This window comes from Callospermophilus lateralis, chromosome 11 (genome assembly GCF_048772815.1).
Source record: "Callospermophilus lateralis isolate mCalLat2 chromosome 11, mCalLat2.hap1, whole genome shotgun sequence".
Taxonomy (NCBI): domain Eukaryota; kingdom Metazoa; phylum Chordata; class Mammalia; order Rodentia; family Sciuridae; genus Callospermophilus; species Callospermophilus lateralis.
The window spans coordinates 11,037,191-11,055,694 of NC_135315.1; the positions used below are offsets into that span (position 1 = coordinate 11,037,191).

Below are 18,504 nucleotides of genomic sequence, written 5' to 3' on the forward strand. Positions count from 1 at the left end.
AAGTCAATGGATACGTGAGTCTCAGGCTTTCCAGACTCCAGAACTATGAGAAGTGAATGTCTGACCTTTAAACACTTGGACTATGGGGCTGAGCAGACTGATACAACCCACCTGCTGGTTTGTTGTGATAATCTACAATAAGGGGCCGGTTTAAAGTAGCCCTTCCACTCATTCCAAATCTTTCCTAGGTACTCTTTTTAAAACCTGTCTTGGTTTTAAACTTTTTTTTTTTTTCCTTGTCTTCTTCTTCCCCTCTCATGGAGGTTTGCTCTGTCCCAAGCTTTTTGCTTTCTGCATGTCCTTTCTCATTTATTCTACACATCAGGCCTGTGTGACAGTGACCTTGTTATCCCATCCTACTGGTGCTGAGTCAGTGGGGTTTGGGTGCACAGTGTCCGTAACAGAACTGGTAAGTGACACGTCTGGGACTTCACCCAGGACGTTTTTACCATAAAGCTCTTTCTTTTTATCACGTGCTACTTTCTTTTCTTTTCTTTTTTTTATTTCACATCCAGCTCTCCTCAGCTCCTGTCATCTGCCACAGCCCTCGTACTGACACACTTCCTTGTGCTCCCTACCCCTCCGTTTGTAGCTTGTCCAAGTTGTGGTGAGCAGGGGGTGCTGCTTCTAACAAGATGCTTTGGATGCTTCTGGCTGTACTTAATGGGGAAAGAAAGAAAGACCCTTAGATTTTCTTGCAAACTCAAAGACTTGATTTATCCAGCCTCTGTTGGTCTCCGTAACTTCCTCAAAACAGTTCCATTTGTTTTTTCTCTTTTACAGAATCAATAATCTTAAAAAAGAATTTACAGGAAAACATGAAAAAGTAGAAGCTTTAAGAGGTAATAAAATAAAAAATTTAACGTGGCCGTTTGATGTAGGGACTGTGCCTCAACATTATAGCACCTTGGTGGAAATTAAGGACTGGTCATTCAGATATTATAATTCTCCTTTATTGAAACACATTATATTTCCTTTCAAGTACATAAAACCATATAACAATGTTAAAAAGGAAGATCATACAGGAGGGAAAGATAAATGATAGTATCATACAATCCTTTATTTTCAACTCATTAATGCTCTAGTTCTAAAGCTATCTTTTAAATTTTTAAATTAAATTAAATTTATTTACTTTTTGGTATCAGAAATTGTACCCAGGGCACTTAACCACTGAGCCACATCCCCAGCCCTTTTTTATATTTTATTTAGAGATTGGATCTCACTAAGTTGCATAGGGCCTTGCTTGCTGAGGCTGGCTTTGAACTCATGATCCTACTTCCTCAACCTCCTGAGTCGCTGGGATTACTAAAGCTATCTTTTTAAATAGCTGGCCTCTCTTTAAAAATAAAAATGCTTTTATGAAAAAAAAAGTTAATCTTATAATGACTTGTCATTGATGATGCTATAGTTGTGAAATGTTCATTATGTGAGACATAATTTTAAAAGGAAGAACTTTAAGATTGATTTAGTTTTGAATAATGGTAGCCAAATATATTGATGCTGAGAGAAAATTATAAGAATTTCAGAGACTGCAAAACTACTATGCAGGCTTGGAATATAATGATTTTTAAATCATGCCAGGTCTCGGATTGGACATATACGAAGGCCAGATCACTGCCCTCCTTGGTCACAGTGGAGCTGGGAAAACCACGCTGTTGAACATACTGAGTGGACTGTCAGCCCCAACGTCAGGTGAGAGGACAGTCATCCAAGGACAAGCTCAGGCACAAGTGAACCACCTGAGTCTTTCTGCAGTTAGCTTCAATAGTCGTATTAACTACTTGTCACATCAGGTCAGGTGTCTAAGAGAAAATATTTAGAAGTTTCCTTGAACATGACACAAGGTATACATGAATCAGAACGTTGTATGGTAACCTATTAATATGTGCATTTTTAATGATCTTATGTATCAGTTTAAAAACTAAAACAAAATTTGGACATTTAAGTTATTCTTTTATACACTTGTATTTCTTTAAAATGTCCTTTGTGTTCTAAATATTCTCTAAGTAGCTCTGTGATGATTCGGTTAGTAATTAGCATTTCTGCTAGATCACATGTTATTCAGCATGCTACCTTTCAATCAGACAACTGTGTAGTACCTATAGGTAAAATATGTTCCACTGAATCTAGTGATGTGCATTCATTCTTTTCCATGGTAAATGCAACATGACACCTTGTCCTGGTGGCAACTCTCTATCTTCTGCTTACAGGCTCTGTCACCATCTATAATCACACACTTTCAGAAATGGCTGATTTTGAAACTGTCAGCAAGCTCACTGGAGTGTGTCCACAATCCAATGTACAATTTGGCTTCCTTACTGTGAGAGAAAACCTCAGGCTGTTTGCTAAAATAAAAGGGATTCTGCCACATGAAGTGGAGCAAGAGGTATCTGAACATACTGCCTGTCAAACAACCAAGAAAATGAAATTGCTTGCCTAGAGAACTCTAAATGGGTTTGTGTTGTTTGTATTTTGCCTAAAGGTTAGGCAAAAGGACCCTTTATAAAGACAGAAAAAACTAGGTGTGGTAGCACATGCTTATAATCCCAGCTTAGGAGGCTGATGCAGGAGATCAAGGCCAATCTCAACAATTTAGCAAGGCCCTCAGCAACTTAGTGAGATTCTGTCTCAAAATAAATGAATGAATGAATGAATGAATGAATAATTAAAAGGGCCAGGGATGTGGCTCCGTGGCAAAGCATGCGTAGGTTCATTCCCCAGTGCCAAAGAAAGAAAGAAAGAACAGACCAAATGATGATGTCTTAAAAATCTTGGGTTTTGGACTAAATATTCTTTATGTGATTAGGTACAACGAGTTTTACAGGCCTTAGAGATGGAAAATATTCAAGACATTCTTGCTCAAAATATAAGTGGTGGACAAAAAAGGAAACTGACTTTTGGAATTGCCATCTTAGGAGATCCACAGGTAAGTTGAAGTAAAACCACTGGTGAAATCAGATTGAAGACTATGAAGCTTTTGTACTAGATCAAATGATTTGCAAAAGATAAATGTAAGAGAATTTTCACAATGAAATTTTAAACTCTAAGACATTTCTTTCCAATATTTGTGCAAGCAGAGTGCTTTTTAGAAGATTTTTTCCTGAAAGGGAAAATTATTTTAGGTTTATTTCTGCCATCCAGGTTTTGTTATTGGATGAACCAACTGCTGGATTGGACCCTCTTTCAAGGCATCGCATATGGAATCTCTTGAAAGAGAGGAAATCGGACAGAGTCATCCTCTTCAGCACCCAGTTCATGGATGAGGCTGATATCCTGGCTGGTGGTTTTAAGTTTTCTTTCATTGATCTTAGTGAGAATTTAGGGACAGGTGTGGACTATGAGTAGGTGCTCTCTAGCTGTATCTCACTGGCATGGGCCAAGACAGGAGAGTTTGGCTGTCACTCACTTGAATGTCTGTGTCCCGGAGTACTTTGTCCCATGGATGTATTCTGATCCTAGTGCAGAGCAGCTGGACTTATAAAATACATGGAATATTCTCGAAGGTCTATTATGTTTTATTCAGTGTAATGTCAGTTGTCTTGAAGCAAATTGTTTGGATACATAGTAACTTTTTTAACTATGCTAGAGACACATTTATCATAATTTATCATTGCAGTTGTTGGATGATGAAGTGGTTTACCTATGGCAGAATTAGAATGTATCTATTTTAGTGTGCCATGCTTCTAAAAATCATTATTTGTTATTGGAGTCACTCTTTTATGAATTGTGAAGAAATAATGCCCCGGTAAAATTTATCTTTTGGTTCTTCCGCACTAGACAGGAAGGTCTTTATCTCCAGTGGGAGGCTGAGGTGTGCAGGCTCTTCTCTGTTCCTGAAGAAGAGATGGGGCATTGGCTACCAGTTAAGGTATGGCTCTTAATGGTGGGGACATATGGAAAATGCTGGGGGCAGGCGCAATCAACATCACCACATCAAAATAGGCTGCACAATCACTCTTGATTCAAAAGAGCTGAATTAGCACGAGGTCACCCTGCCCTCTTAGTTAAAATATAGGATACGTGCAAGTAGACACTGAGAATATAAGGATTGCTATCTAGGTTTAAATAAAATGCTTGAAAAATGTTTTCAGAACACATTACTTGCTAAGAGTAACTTACAGGTGTTTCAATCTTTTCTCTTAACATCTTTCAGAAGTTTGTTTTTGTTTTTCTTGACAGTTTCAATACTTCCTCTCAGTTCTCCCTGACTTCATTTTCTCTACCATTATTTTCTCTCTCCTTCTCTTCATGATAATAATTATTATCATGATTAAGTAATTCCTACCACTTATTAATTGTTGTCTACATTTTAGGGATTGCTAAGAAATCTAAATAAAGAATACTTACATATTTAACCTCCAAATAACTCTAAAAACTGCTACTGCCATCTTTTTTTTAAATTTTTTTTCTTAGTTGTAGTTGGACAGAATACTTTTATTTTATTTATTTATTTTTATGTGGTGCTGAGGATCGAACCCAGTGCCTTGCACATGCTAGGCAAGTGCTCTACTGCTGAGCCACAACCACAGCCCCTGCCATTCTTTTTTTTTTAAATTGATATACATACTTATTTATTTTTTTTATTGGTTGTTCAAAACATTACAAAGCTCTTGACATATCATATTTCATACATTAGATTCAAGTGAGTTATGAACTCCCAATTTTACCCCAAATACAGATTGCAAAATCACATCGGTTACACATCCACATTTTTACATAATGCTCTATTAGTAACTGTTGTATTCTGCTACCTTTCCTATCCTCTACTATCCCCCCCTCCCCTCCCCTCCCATCTTCTCTCTCTACCCCATCTACTGTAATTCATTTCTCTCCTGGTTTTTTTTTTCCATTCCCCTCACAACCTCTTATATGTAATTTTGTATAACAATGAGGGTCTCCTTCCATTTCCATGCAATTTCCCTTTTCTCTCCCTTTCTCTCCCATCTCGTGTCTCTGTTTAATGTTAATCTTTTCCTCCTGCTCTTCCTCCCTGCTCTGTTCTCAGTTGCTCTCATTATATCAAAGAAGACATTTAACATTTGTTTTTTAGGGATTGGCTAGCTTCACTTAGCATAATCTACTCTAGTGCCATCCATTTCCCTGCAAATTCCATGATTTTCTCATTTTTTAGTGCTGCGTAATACTCCATTGTATATAAATGCCACATTTTTTTTTATCCATTCATCTATTGAAGAGCATCTGGGTTGGTTCCACAGTCTAGCAATTGTGAATTGTGCTTCTATGAACATCGATGTGGCAGTATCCCTGTAGTGCGCTCTTATAAGGTCTTCAGGGAATAGTCCAAGAAGGGCAATAGCTGGGTCAAATGGTGGTTCCATTCCCAGCTTTCCCAGGAATCCCCATACGGCTTTCCAAATTGGCCGCACCAATTTGTAGTCCCACCAACAAAGAACAAGTGTACCCTTTTCCCCACATCCTCGCCAGCACTTGTTGTTGTTTGACTTCATAATGGCTGCCAATCTTACTGGAGTGAGATGGTATCTTAGGGTGGTTTTGATTTGCATTTCTCTGACTGCTAGAGGTGGTGAGCATTTTTTCATGTACTTGTTGATTGATTGTATGTCCTCCTCTGAGAAGGGTCTGTTTAGGTCCTTGGCCCATTTGTTGATTGGGTTATTTGTTATCTTATTGTTTAATTTTTTGAGTTCTTTGTATACTCTGGATATTAGGGCTCTATCTGAAGTGTGAGGAGTAAAAATTTGTTCCCATGATATAGGCTCCCTATTTACCTCCCTTATTGTTTCTCTTGCTGAGAAAAAACTTTTTAGTTTAAGTAAGTCCCATTTGTTGATTCTTGTTATTAACTCTTGTGCTATGGGGTCCTATTAAGGAATTTGGAGCCCAACTCCACAATATGTAGATCGGAGCCAACTTTTTCTTCTATCAGACACAGAGTCTCTGATTTGATATTAAGCTCCTTGATCTATTTTGAGTTAACTTTTGTGCATGGCAAGAGGAGGGGATTCAGTTTCAATTTGTTGCATATGGATTTCCAGTTTTCCCAGCACCATTTGTTGAAGATGCTATTCTTCCTCCATTGCATGCTTTTAGCCCCTTTACCAAATATAAGATAGTTGTAACTTTGTGAATTAGTCTCTGTGTCCTCTATTCTGTACCATTGGTCCACCCGCCTGTTTTGGTACCAGTACCATGCTGTTTTTGTTACTATTGCTCTGTAATATAATTTGAAATCTGGTATCGCTATACCGCCTGATTCACACTTCCTGCTTAGAGTTGCTTTTGCTATTCTGGGTCTTTTATTTTTCCATATGAATTTCATGATTGCTTTATCTATTTCTATAAGAAATGCCATTGGGATTTTGATTGGCATTGCATTAAACCTATAGAGAACGTTTGGTAATATTGCCATTTTGATGATGTTAGTTCTGCCTATCCATGAACAGGGTATATTTTTTTATCTTCTAAGATCTTCTTCTATTTCTCTCTTTAGGGTTCTGTAGTTTTCATTGTATAAATCTTTCACCTCTTTTGTTAGGTTGATTTTTTTTGAGAATATTGTGAATGGGGTGTTTTCCCTCATTTCCGTTTCAGAAGTTTTGTCGCTGATATACAGAAATGCCTTTGATTTATGCGTGTTGATTTTATATCCTGCCACTTTGCTGAATTCATTTATTATTTCTAGTAGTTTTTTTGTAGACCCTTTTGGGTCTTCTAGGTATAGAATCATGTCGTCCACAAATAGTGATAATTTAAGTTCTTCTTTTCCTATTTTTATGCCTTTAATTTCTTTCGTCTGTCTAATTGCTCTGGCCAGTGTTTCGAGAACTATATTGAGTAGAAGTGGTGATAGAGGGCATCTCTGTCTTGTTCCAGATTTTAGAGGGAATGCCTTCAATTTTTCTCCATTCAGAATGAAGCTAGCCTGCGGCTTAGCATAGATAGCTTTTACAATGTTGAGGAAAGTTCCTGTTATTCCTAGTTTTTCTAATGTTTTGAACATAAAGGGATGCTGTACTTTGTTGAATGCCTTTTCTGCATCTATCGAGATGATCTATTGATGTGGTGAATAACATTTATTGATTTCCGTATATTGAACCATCCTTGCATCCCAGGGATGAATCCTACTTGATCATGGTGCACAATTTTTTTGATGTGTTTTTGTATCCAATTTGCCAGAATTTTATTGAGGATTTTTGCATCTAGGTTCATTAGAGATATTGGTCTGTAGTTTTCTTTCTTTGAGGTGTCTTTGTCTGGTTTCGGAATCAGGGTGATGTTGGCCTCATAGAATGAATTTGGAAGAGCTGCCTCTTTTTCTATTTCCTGAAATAGCTTGAAAAGTATTGGTATTAATTCTTCTTTAAAGGTTTTGTAAAACTCTGCTGTATACCCATTCGGTCCTGGGCTTTTCTTGGTTGGTAGTCTTTTGATTGCTTCTTCTATTTCATCCATTGATATTGGTCTGTTCAAATTGTGTGTATCCTCCTGACTAAGTCTGGACAAATCATATGACTTAAGAAATTTATCGATATCTTCATTATCTTCTATTTTATTGGAATATAGGTTTTCAAAATAATTCCTAGTTATCTTCTGTATTTCTGTAGTATCTGTTGTGATATTGCCTTTTTCATCCCGTATGTTAGTAATTTGAGTTCTCTCTCTTCTTCTCTTTGTTAGCATGGCTAAGGGTCTGTTGATCTTATTTATTTTTGCAAAGAACCAACTTTTAGTTTGTCAATTTTTTTAATACTTTCTTTTGTTTCCATTTTGTTGATTTCCGCTCTGATTTTAATTATGTCTTGCCTTCTGCTACATTTGCTGTTGTTTTGCTCTTCCTTTTCTAGGGCTTTGAGATGAAGTGTGAGCTCATTTATTTGTTGTTTTTTTCTTTTTTTGAGGAAATGACCTCCAGGCGATGAATTTCTCTTTTGAAACTGCTTTCATTGTGTCCCATAGATTCCGATATGTTGTGTCTGTATTTTCATTTATCTATAAGAATTTTTGGATTTCCTCCTTTATGTCTTCTGTAACCCATTGATCTTTCAGTAAAATATTGTTCATTTTCCATGTGATATAGTATTTTTCCTTCCTTCTTTTATCATTGATTTCCAGTTTCATTCCATTATGATCAGATAAAATGCATGGTATTATCTCCACCCCTTTATATTTACTGAGGGTTGCCCTATGGCATAATATACGGTCTATTTTTGAAAAGGATCCATGTGCTGCTGAGAAAAAAGCATATCTACTTGATGATGGTTGGTATATTCTATATATGTCAGTTAAGTCTAGGTTATTGATTGTGATATTAAGTTCTATAGTTTCTTTATTCAACTTTTATTTGGAGGATCTGTCCAATGGTGAGAGAGGTGTGTTGAAGTCACCCATAATTATTGTGTTGTGGTCTATTTGATTCTTGAACTTGAGGAGAATTTGTTTTATGAACGTAGCAGCACCATTATTTGGTGCATAAATATTGATAATTGTTATGTCTTGTTGGTGAATGGTTCCTTTTAACAGTATATAACGTCCTTCCTTATCCCTTTTGATTAACTTAGTCTTGAAGTCGATTTTATTCAATATGAGGATGGCCCCCCCTGCTTGCTTACGAGGACCGTGTGCGTGGTATATTTTTTCCCAACCTTTCACCTTTAGCCTGTGTATGTGTTTTCTAATCAGATGTGTCTCCTGGAGGCAGCATATTGTTGGATTTGTTTTTTTAATCCATGTTACCAGCCTATGTCGCTTTATTGGAGAGTTTAAGCCATTAAGGTTTAGAGTTACTATTGATATATGGTTTGTACTTCCAGCCATGTTTGATTATTTATCTTTATTTTTTTAATTTAGTTTGTTTCTCCATGATTAGCTTTCCCCCCACCCTCTGTCTTTACTGAGGCACTTCCCACTGTTGGTTTTGGTTATTGTTTTTCACTTCTTCCTCGTGTAGTGTTTTGCTCAAGATGCTTTGCAGTGCTGGTTTTCTGGCTGCAAATTCTTTTAACTTTTGTTTATCATGAAAGATTTTTATTTCGTTGTCATACCTGAAGCTTAATTTTGCTGGATACAAAATTCTTGGTTGGCATCCATTGTCTTTCATTGTTTGAAATACGTTGTTCCAGGATCTTCTCGCTTTCAGCATCTGTGATGAAAAATCCGTTGTTAACCTTATTGGTTTACCCCTGAATGTAATCTGCCTCCTTTCTCTTGTAGCTTTTAATATTTTCTCTTTGTTCTGTATATTGGATATCTTTATAACAATGTGTCTTGGCGTTGGTCTACTGTGATTTTGTGTACTTGGTGTCCTGTATGCATCTACAGTTTGTATATCCGTTTCCTTTTTTATTTCTGGAAAGTTTTCTGTAATTATTTCATTCAGCGGGTTACTCATTCCCTTGGTTTAAATCTCTATACCTTCCTCTATCCTGATGACTCGTAAGTTTGGTTTTTTTATGTTATCCCACATCTCTTGGATGCTTTTCTCGTGATTTTTTTACCAGCCTTTCTGAGTTGGCTAGACTCTTTTCAAGATGATATATTTTGTCTTCATTATCTGATGTTCTGGCTTCTACTTGCTCCACTCTGTTAGTGATACTCTCATTTGAGTTTTTAATTTGGTTTATAGTTTCCTTCATTTGTAGAATTATTGTTTGATTTTTTTTATAATCTCTATCTCCTGATAAAGATGCTTAATTTCTTCTTTTATCTGTTTATGTAATTCATTTTCAATGTGTTCTTTCACTGTTTGAATTTGCTGTCTCGTATCCTCTTTAAGGTTCCATTCCATCTGTCTAAGGTATTCCTTGAGTTCTTTATTTGACCATTTTTCTGATGCCTCTAGGTCCTCCTGAATATTTAGGCTGTCCTGCATTGTTTGTACTCCTTTTCTTCCTTGCTTTTTCATGCTGCTCATGTTACTTCTTGTTCTGTTTGACTGCTGAGTTACTGTTTACTCCTATAAATTTATTTGATGCTTGGGTGGAAAGGTATTAGAAGGGAAGGGAAGAAGTCACTAAAGAGAATGAGAGTAAGCAGGTAGAATTCAAGGAAGGGGAAATAAGGAAATTGAAAAGACAAAAGAAAAAAATAGAAAAGAAAAAAAGAAAAAAAATTTTAAAAAATAATAATAAAATTAAAATTAAAATTAAAAAAGTAATAAAAAATTTAAAAAACAACAAAAAAAATGAAAATGAGAAAAAAAAAAACCCAAATTAAAAAAATTTAATAAATGCAGTCTTAGAGTTTGATTAACTTCTCTTCCAGTAGGTGGAGCTGTGCCCACCGGGCCAAGCTTCTCCTCTCAATATGCGGGAACCAATCACTGTGCAGCAGCTTCTCCTCCCAGACTGGGCGGGTCTCCAATCCTGAGTGCCTAGGGCCTTCTCTTGTGTCTAGTCACTTCCCCACTTTTCCTCAAGCCAGGCCCCGCTCACCGGTGACGCTCACCACAATACTGGCTACACGCCAGGTCTGCTGCTCCCAGGAGCCCTGTTTTCGTGAACGACTGGGCACACTCTCCCTGTTTGCCATTCCCTCAGACCCTAAGTTTGTGGAGCTTGGGGCTGAGAACCCTCAGTGAATTTTGCTTGCCCTCCGGTAGCCACGCCCCCGGTAGCTGGTGCAAGAGACCTCAGTTGTCAGCACTGGTGGGAGCAGTAGCCGGGAGTTCTGCTCCACGGGTCCCACGCCACTCCTGATTCCCTTGGTCTGGCTATTGCGCTCAAGGGAGAGCTGGGAGGGGTCCTTAAGGTTTCCCCTGCTGTGTGGAGAGGGAGGGCTAGGGGATTTCACACCTGTTGCCGCCGGTTTTAATGAAGTTATCTCCTCCACCGCATTCTGGTGACGTCAGTTCTCTGCCATGGTGGTCCCATGCAAATGGCGACAGTTCGTTCCCTTTGCCGGGTGACCGATGCAACGGGTGGGTCCTGAGTGGCTCTCCCAAGCCCCGTCTCAATCCTGTGGCCACTGCCTATGAAGGCTCAGTTGGCATTAACCTCCGCAGGTTCAGAAGGGCCGACCAGTTGTTTCAGCGGGATGGTTTAGTGCTGAGTCAGCAGTTTGTCTGCGAGACGCAGGAGAACGGGAGCTTGAATTCAGCCGATCCCGGCTGGGTGTGTGTTCTGAAAGGCCCAGACTGTTCGCCCCAGATCCACATCAGCTCAGCATTGCCTAGTGATCCTGAGCAAACAGCATTTAGACGGTTTACGACTCCCTATGCCCGCGCAGCTGAAGAGGTCAGAGACTTGATCTCTCTGCGCCCGCCGCCATGTTCACCTCCCATCCTTTTTTTGATAAGTAAGAATACCACACACCAAGAGTGTTCATAACCCACTGTCTTGAACATTTATAAGTGGTTGAGTTTGGGATCAAGATTATAGGCATGGTGTGATTCACTTACTTTTGCTTCCCACTTAAGTATTAATATTTCTTTAAAAATCATTTGAAGCACTTTATCTCCCAGGGTCATTTAACCTTGGACTAAGTAATGCCCCACCATTACTTACTCCAAGTGCTTACTTGATCAAAACTATCATTCTTTTGTTATCATTTATCAAAACTCTGTTTAATCAGGACCTCCACTTGAAGGGTGCCACTCTGTGTCCTCCAGATATGTGCATGGTTGTCTTGTTTCTGCTTGAGAGAGGACATCTATCTAACACATCCTCCTCCAGCCCATTTAACTGTGTCCAAATTTATCCATTTTGAAGCCTATTCCTAAATGTTTTCTCCTTCTGGAGCATCCTCTTTTTCTGAAAATCTGAAAGTACTTCTATGAATTGTTATTTTAGGTGACTTTTTAACTTCCTTGAACCTTGTTAGCTTCATTTATCAAATAGCAGTAATAACACCCATTTTATAGTTAAGGTTGCATGAGCACTTGACAAAGTGTGAAGTTCTTACCTTTCTTCTCTTTCCCTTCTATAACATGCTGCTTTGTATTGCTATCTGTTGCAAGTTCCCTTCCTACTTGGTATTCCTAATAATGCTAAGCACAGAATAGTGGTTTTAATTGATTTTTTTAGGTTTATGTAATCAGTCTATTGTGATGTTCATATCACTCTATCTTCTCAGTACCTTTCAGTGAATATGACTAATGGGGTTTCTAAAATCCAAAAATATAATAAATTTTATATGGTCTTATCAAGGGACAGACCAACTTTCAATTGGCATGAAAATGATAAAATTATATGACATGTACTGAGGTTTTACCAGGAAAGGCCCTATGATATCTCATCTGCAGTACTGTCTTCTGTTTTTAGAAGTTCTTTAGGAAGCTTATGTTATTTCATCTCATAGATGAGAGTGCTGATGCTCAGAGATGTTAAACACTTTCCTGGATGCAGGTCTGGAACCTACATTAGTGTGACATTAGACCCGTGTTCTTATTTTGGTACCAGAGATTGAACCCAAGAGTGTTTAATTACTGAGCCACATCCCCAGCCTGTTATATTTTTTATTTTGAGACATTTGAGATAGGGTCTTGCTCAATTGCTGAGGCTGGCTTTGAACTTACTATCCTTCTGCCTCAGCCTCCTGAGCCAGTGGGATTATAGGCATGTGCCATGGTGCCCAGCTAGGCCCATGTCCTTAATGTCTATACAAATTACCTCCATTTTTGTTTTACTGTGTACAAGTCCAAGTGTTTGCAGAACTCATACATTACTATGAAGGCAGAATTCAAAATTAGGTTTTTGAAGAGGTAGAGACAAATCCACCCCAGCCCAGGCAAGATTTGGCTGTATCTCTCTTTCTTCCAAATGATAATCTTTGAGATATGGTCATCTGACTCATTTTTCCCTTTCATGAGTTTCTCTGCTATGTTGTGTAGATTAAACGCTTGGAATATATTAGTATTATTATGTTTTTCTTCTTCCAGTAGATTTTACATTTTTGTCTCATAAATATTGATGAAGTGACAAGCACAGACTACATAGTTAAGTTGTGGTTTTAGAGTTAGTGTTTGATAAAAAATAACTATATCCCACTCTTTTTAAATGTTAGTTTGCACCTGAACGAAATGTGTGATCCAGAGAGCATAACATCACTGGTTAAGCAGCACATCCCTGATGCCAAATTAACAGCACAAAGTGAAGAAAGACTTATCTATATTTTGCCTTTAGAAACGACAAGCAAATTTCCAGGTAATAAAATGTACAGACCACAGAATGACTTGGGAATAGTGTTACTGATAATAACTGGGCTGATGAGAATGATGACTAGGTTTAGTCTGGCACTATGCAATAACTCATTCAACATTTCTAGTCCCAAGGTCACCTCTGTCAGCCCTTGACACTATCCTTGTATCATTTATGAGTAAACCAAGGCACATAGATAAACATGTGTTGAGTTGTACCACATACAACTAAGAGGAAAGCATCACATTAAAATTAGGATTTGGGGGGAATTTGTTTCAGGAATTAATGAGATGGTCAGAGGAGGAAGGAGTTTGTGAAAACAGTGGTGAACTACTGAAGGAGCTAAAGGATTTCATAAACAATGAACATATTGTATGGGCTCCACATTACAGTGCAATCCAGTGTACTGAACATGAGCATGGTCATCCGGTATGCTACTAAACATACTAAAATTCACACCTTCGATGCAAATCCAAAAGCCTGTATGAGTACACTGTTACCACTCTTTTATAGGATGTCCCAATAAGCTGTTTTATCTCCCAAGAGTTTCAAGGTAGATGACTTTTATTTATTTATTTATTTTGAAGTGTAGCCTATCAGTATTTGCTTACCTTATTGTGTTCAGGAAATTTGCCAACTCTTCCAGGAAGATCAGGGGCTACTGCTGTATGTTGGAGTAAATAGGCCTGTCACAACCGTGACCAATAAAGAAACAGCACCAGACCATAGCTTTAATAACATACCGATAACCATCACCTGACTTAATATATTTAAATGTTTTGTTAAAATATGAAATTTAAATAAAGTTCCTGGATTGACATGTAGTGCCTCTGGCATTTTGTTAGGTCTAAGATACACGTGATTAGGATGTACCACTAAGAAAGAAACAAAAATACATAATGCTGCCAATGAAAATAATGTATGATCCCTCCTCATTTCAGTTATGTTGGAAGGTCATGAAATATATTAATCTTAGATCATTGAGATAATGGTATTCTTAGATGTACATATAATGTCTTTGAGATACAGATCATTATGGAAACAGAAATCTTTATGAGGACCACAAAGCACAGTTTCATCTGATTGCTTATTAAATGAATTCCAAAGATGATAAGCAATTAGAGACAGACTAAAAAAGAAACTAAGATTAGGTAGGTTTAAGAACTCATTAGAAATCACAAATACATTTCTATTTTTCTTTATGTAACACACAAGGTAGAAGCTTTATTTTCCAACCTTTTTTTTTTTTTTTTTTTTTTAAATCCTTCAAAAGGACCTGCTGTTCCTTCATGAAGAATTACTCCATTTCAAGACTCTTGGGTAGTTTTCACATCATGGTCAGAATCTCTTAGAGGGATGGAGGGGGAAGGGAGGGAGAGAGGGATGAATCTGAGAGTGGGCACAGAGTTACATAGTACATTCTCTGAATTACATAGTAAATACTTTTCCCTTTCTTTAATTTATGCTTTTTTGAAGTAGGAAAGATTCTGTGACAGTTACATATTTCCATAAACATTAGTTCGTTTGCATTTATTATTAGAGTTACCTAACAATTATTCTTAACATGAAAATATGAATCTTTATTCTCTGGAAAATATTCTTTAGTTAATTGGAGCTTAGAATTAAGCATTCCCTATAACAGAAATAAAGCTTTAAAAAGTACACTAAATAAAATATATTTATTTTTTAAAAACTGCAGTTTTCAAAAAATAGAAAAAAAAACATGTTTACATTTGACTTTGAAACTCAAGAAAACATGGAAACTAATGCACTACATAGATGTGAAATAACAAACTTCTATGTCATGATTCGTTTCTGGTAGAAGTGTATTTGGTCTATCATTAGTGTTTTTGCTTTTTGACAAATAAAATTATCATCAATGTCATTATAAATTAGAATATTCTGATCTATTTTTTGTTTATTTTTTAGATCTTTACAGGGATCTTGATAGATGTTCCAACCAAGGCATTGAGAATTATGGTGTTTCCATGACAACTTTGAATGAGGTATTCCTGAAATTAGAAGGAAAATCAACTGTTGATGAATCAGGTAAAAAAGAAAAAAGAAAGAGGTGGGGAAGAAGCCAAGAAGGGAGGGAGGAAGAAAGGAAAGAAACTTGAATTTTGTTTTTCTGTGAAATATTTTATTTTGTAAATATGCTTTGAATGGTGAGATTGTATGCATCTGTTGGTACTGGTCTTTGGAAAGCTTAAAGCAGAGAAGAAATATACCTCTGTGGAATACAGTGATGTACTACACTAGGTCCTCATGAGGTAGACAATAAATATGCTGTATAATGTTACTTGAATATAAGTGCTATAGAGAAAAGAAAATTTATATTTATATTGATACCTGCTTTTCTTGAGCTTTTTGAAGGTATCATTCCAGTGTTTTGGGGATTCAGTTGTTGCATGAAAAGATCTGATGTCAGTCTATTTGCCTTTGATTGAAAAGTATTGTCTTTACTGTCTGATTGCTTCTAAGACATTTTCTTGGTTTTGGTTTATTATCATCTCACTGAGTTTATTCTTTCTGAGCATTTTAAATTTTTAAAAAGTTGACCTGCCATGACTCACATAGCATTAACAAAGTTTTGACAGTAACCACTTCTAATACTGAGATCTCAAAAAATACATGCACATCTCAGGAGTGTCATCTGATTCTCTTTGAGTTCCCTTGCACTCAAGTCCTATATAGGCCACCAACTTCTGCAACCTGCACAGCATCAAAAAAGGATTATCAAGCAGGGGTGCCTGGAAATGGAGAAAAACAGAGACATTATCAAGTAAATTTGGGGCCAGGTGGGACACTTCACTCTGATGGAGGAACAGTGACTCATAAATACCTCCATGAGTTTATTATACAGCATCTCATAATCAGGAGGTTAAACTGCAGGGGCATTGTAAATTGTTTAAGGCTTGTAAGCCGTCAGAGGCTTCTTTGTGCACTAAAAAGTTATAGAGCTAGAAACATTTTTTGCAGCTATCCTGCTGTTGCAGTGATAGGAACATTCTGATGCACCCAGGAAAGCCATTGTCCTGGGACATCTAATAACTTTGAGCTTCAGAGCTGAGAATCAAGATTGACAACATCTTCACCTTTGGCAAGGAATATTTCCCAGGCTTGGCTTTTGCCAATGCTGTAGGATCATTCAATAACTGGGAACTTATCTGCTCTCCATGTTGACCAAGTATATTTTTAGTTCCCTCTTTTCTCTTTTTATCTATTTTTGAAGTTACATGCATGGTACATGTTTTCAGTGGTTATAGGTAACATTTTGTGTGTGTGTGTGGTGCTGGGAATCAAACTAGGGCTTCTTGTATATGAGGCAAATGCCCCAGCCCTTGCAATGAACTATTAATTTACATATTTTATAGCTTTCTAAAAGTCTATCCGTTTTCACTATGCCTCTCCTCAAAATTAATAAACTTTTATTGAGTTCTTAAAAATATTACAAGTACTCTTGGTATTGTCTTTATGTTCTTGCAGGTGAGTATTCTTTTGCTTTGGTTAGAATAAAGTTTATCTCTTGCAATGAAGATATTTATTTATGAGTTTATTTTAATTGATTTCCCTAGAAGAATTCCTGCAAAGGATTTTTTTCAGAAGGCACAAGTTTTCCTTTTGCTATATCAATATTTTTGCTTCTGTCTCATTTTCTCAATAGTTGCTCTAAAAATACCATGAATCAGATTACTTTCTCTTAGCCCAGTAGGCTAAATCTGGCACCTTTGGTTGAAAAGATGATCAGAGGAAAAGCTAAAAATGCACAATTAATTAATATGGCACCTTATAAATGATTTATCTTACATTTTAGATATTGGAAATTGGCAACAATTGCAAGGTGATGGGGCAAAAGATAGGGGAAACCTTGTTGAGCTGGAACAAGTGCTGACTTCCCTCTATGCCACAAAGAAAACAGCAAGTGGCATGGCACTCTGGAGGCAGCAGGTCTGCGCAATAGCCAAAGTTCACTTCCTCATGTTAAAGAAAGAAAGAAAAAGCCTATTAACCATGTGAGTATCTGGATATTTCAGATTTGTTTGATCTGTGCACTAAGAGAGAGAGAGAGAGAGAGAGAGAGAGAGAGAGAGAGAGAGAGAGAGAGAGCAAAAGAAAAAGGATGAAAGAAACACTCAGATAAAATAGGTCCCAGTAACTGCATATGGTCTTATACAACAATGACTACAACAAAACTGCATTCTTAACTGCTCATGTGGATACACAATCAAAACATAAAACAGTTGAGATTCTTTCAATTTCACACAAATTTTGTTCATAATAATAGGCTGAAGTAGTTCTTAGTGCACATGTGGATGTTAGCACTTGGGTCCTGTTCTAAAAATGACAAAATTTTCATTTCTCAGCAGCTTCACAGAAGTGGAAATAATAGAATGCAGTGCATGTACATGCATGTGTGTGTGCATGCTTGTGTATGTGTTTGTATATATGTATATTTGTATGAATATGTTTCTGTGTGCACATATTTTAAGGAATTGACTCCACTTCCATGGGGACTGGCAAGTCTAAATCCAAAGGGCAGTCCAGCAGGCTGGAAACTCAGGTTAGAATTAATGTTGTAGGACAGACTAGACACTCTCTCAGAACTTCAGTGTTACAGTCTGGGGCTCTGTGCAACTCTGGTTTAGTTCCACAGTTGCATCTAGAGCCCACGATAAGGTTTACACACATTCCTATAGCTCCAGTCTCATTACTGAATATCACTTCCTTGCATAAGCCCAGCTCTATACGGAGATATATAAATCCCAAATATTTATAAACACAATTGTGCAATATTCTATTGCTAAATATTTGCACATATATGAAAAAAATAGAACATGAAAGTTTTATTGGACAGGTTTCCACCATTATAATGAAATATCAGACAACTTATAAAGGGAAAATTTTATTTTAGCTCACAGTTTTGGAGGTTTCAGCGCAAGATCAGGTGGTCCCATGCTTTTGGCCTCTGGGGAGGGTGCCGCATCATGGTGGGAGGGAGGGTGTGGTGGAGCAAACAATCTACATCCTGAGTTAGTAGGTGGAGAGAAAGAGGAAGAGACTGGAGTCTCACAATTGCCTTCAAGGTCCTCTAAGGACCTGAGGATAGAGTATGGAGCCCCACCTCCTAACAATTCCCACCTCACAAGGGTACTTCCCTGGACACCCAGCTTTCACACGTGGACCTTTGGGAGACATTCAGCTTCCAAACTAGTGTGACAACCTATCCATAAGAGTGGTTAGCTAAACATTTAAAATGCATAATACAAACTAGACAGATATATGAACTATGCACTTAGTAGGGAAGAGATTTTGTCAAAATGGAGGCATCAAAGAATTCAGGAAGGACTGATGTAAGAGAATAGAACTTATTTAGGTGCGGAGAGAA

At 37.3% G+C, this 18,504-nt stretch overlaps 1 protein-coding gene across 3 annotated transcripts in view; it reads left to right on the plus strand.

The window, feature by feature from the left end:
* LOC143410339 (ATP-binding cassette sub-family A member 9-like) overlaps nt 1-18,504 on the plus strand; it is a 73,894-nt gene that overhangs the window by 19,894 nt on the left and 35,496 nt on the right. For all 3 annotated transcript variants that reach the window (XR_013092720.2, XR_013092719.2, XM_076871146.2), the window contains exons 11-19: nt 784-842; nt 1,582-1,692; nt 2,211-2,386; nt 2,807-2,926; nt 3,142-3,280; nt 3,778-3,868; nt 12,982-13,121; nt 15,045-15,164; nt 16,933-17,131. Coding sequence is in view for 1 of the 3 variants with exons in the window: in XM_076871146.2 (XP_076727261.1) it covers nt 784-842; nt 1,582-1,692; nt 2,211-2,386; nt 2,807-2,926; nt 3,142-3,280; nt 3,778-3,868; nt 12,982-13,121; nt 15,045-15,164; nt 16,933-17,131 (1,155 nt within the window). In the remaining 2 variants the exon portion in view is untranslated. The remainder of the gene's footprint in view (nt 1-783; nt 843-1,581; nt 1,693-2,210; nt 2,387-2,806; nt 2,927-3,141; nt 3,281-3,777; nt 3,869-12,981; nt 13,122-15,044; nt 15,165-16,932; nt 17,132-18,504) is intronic.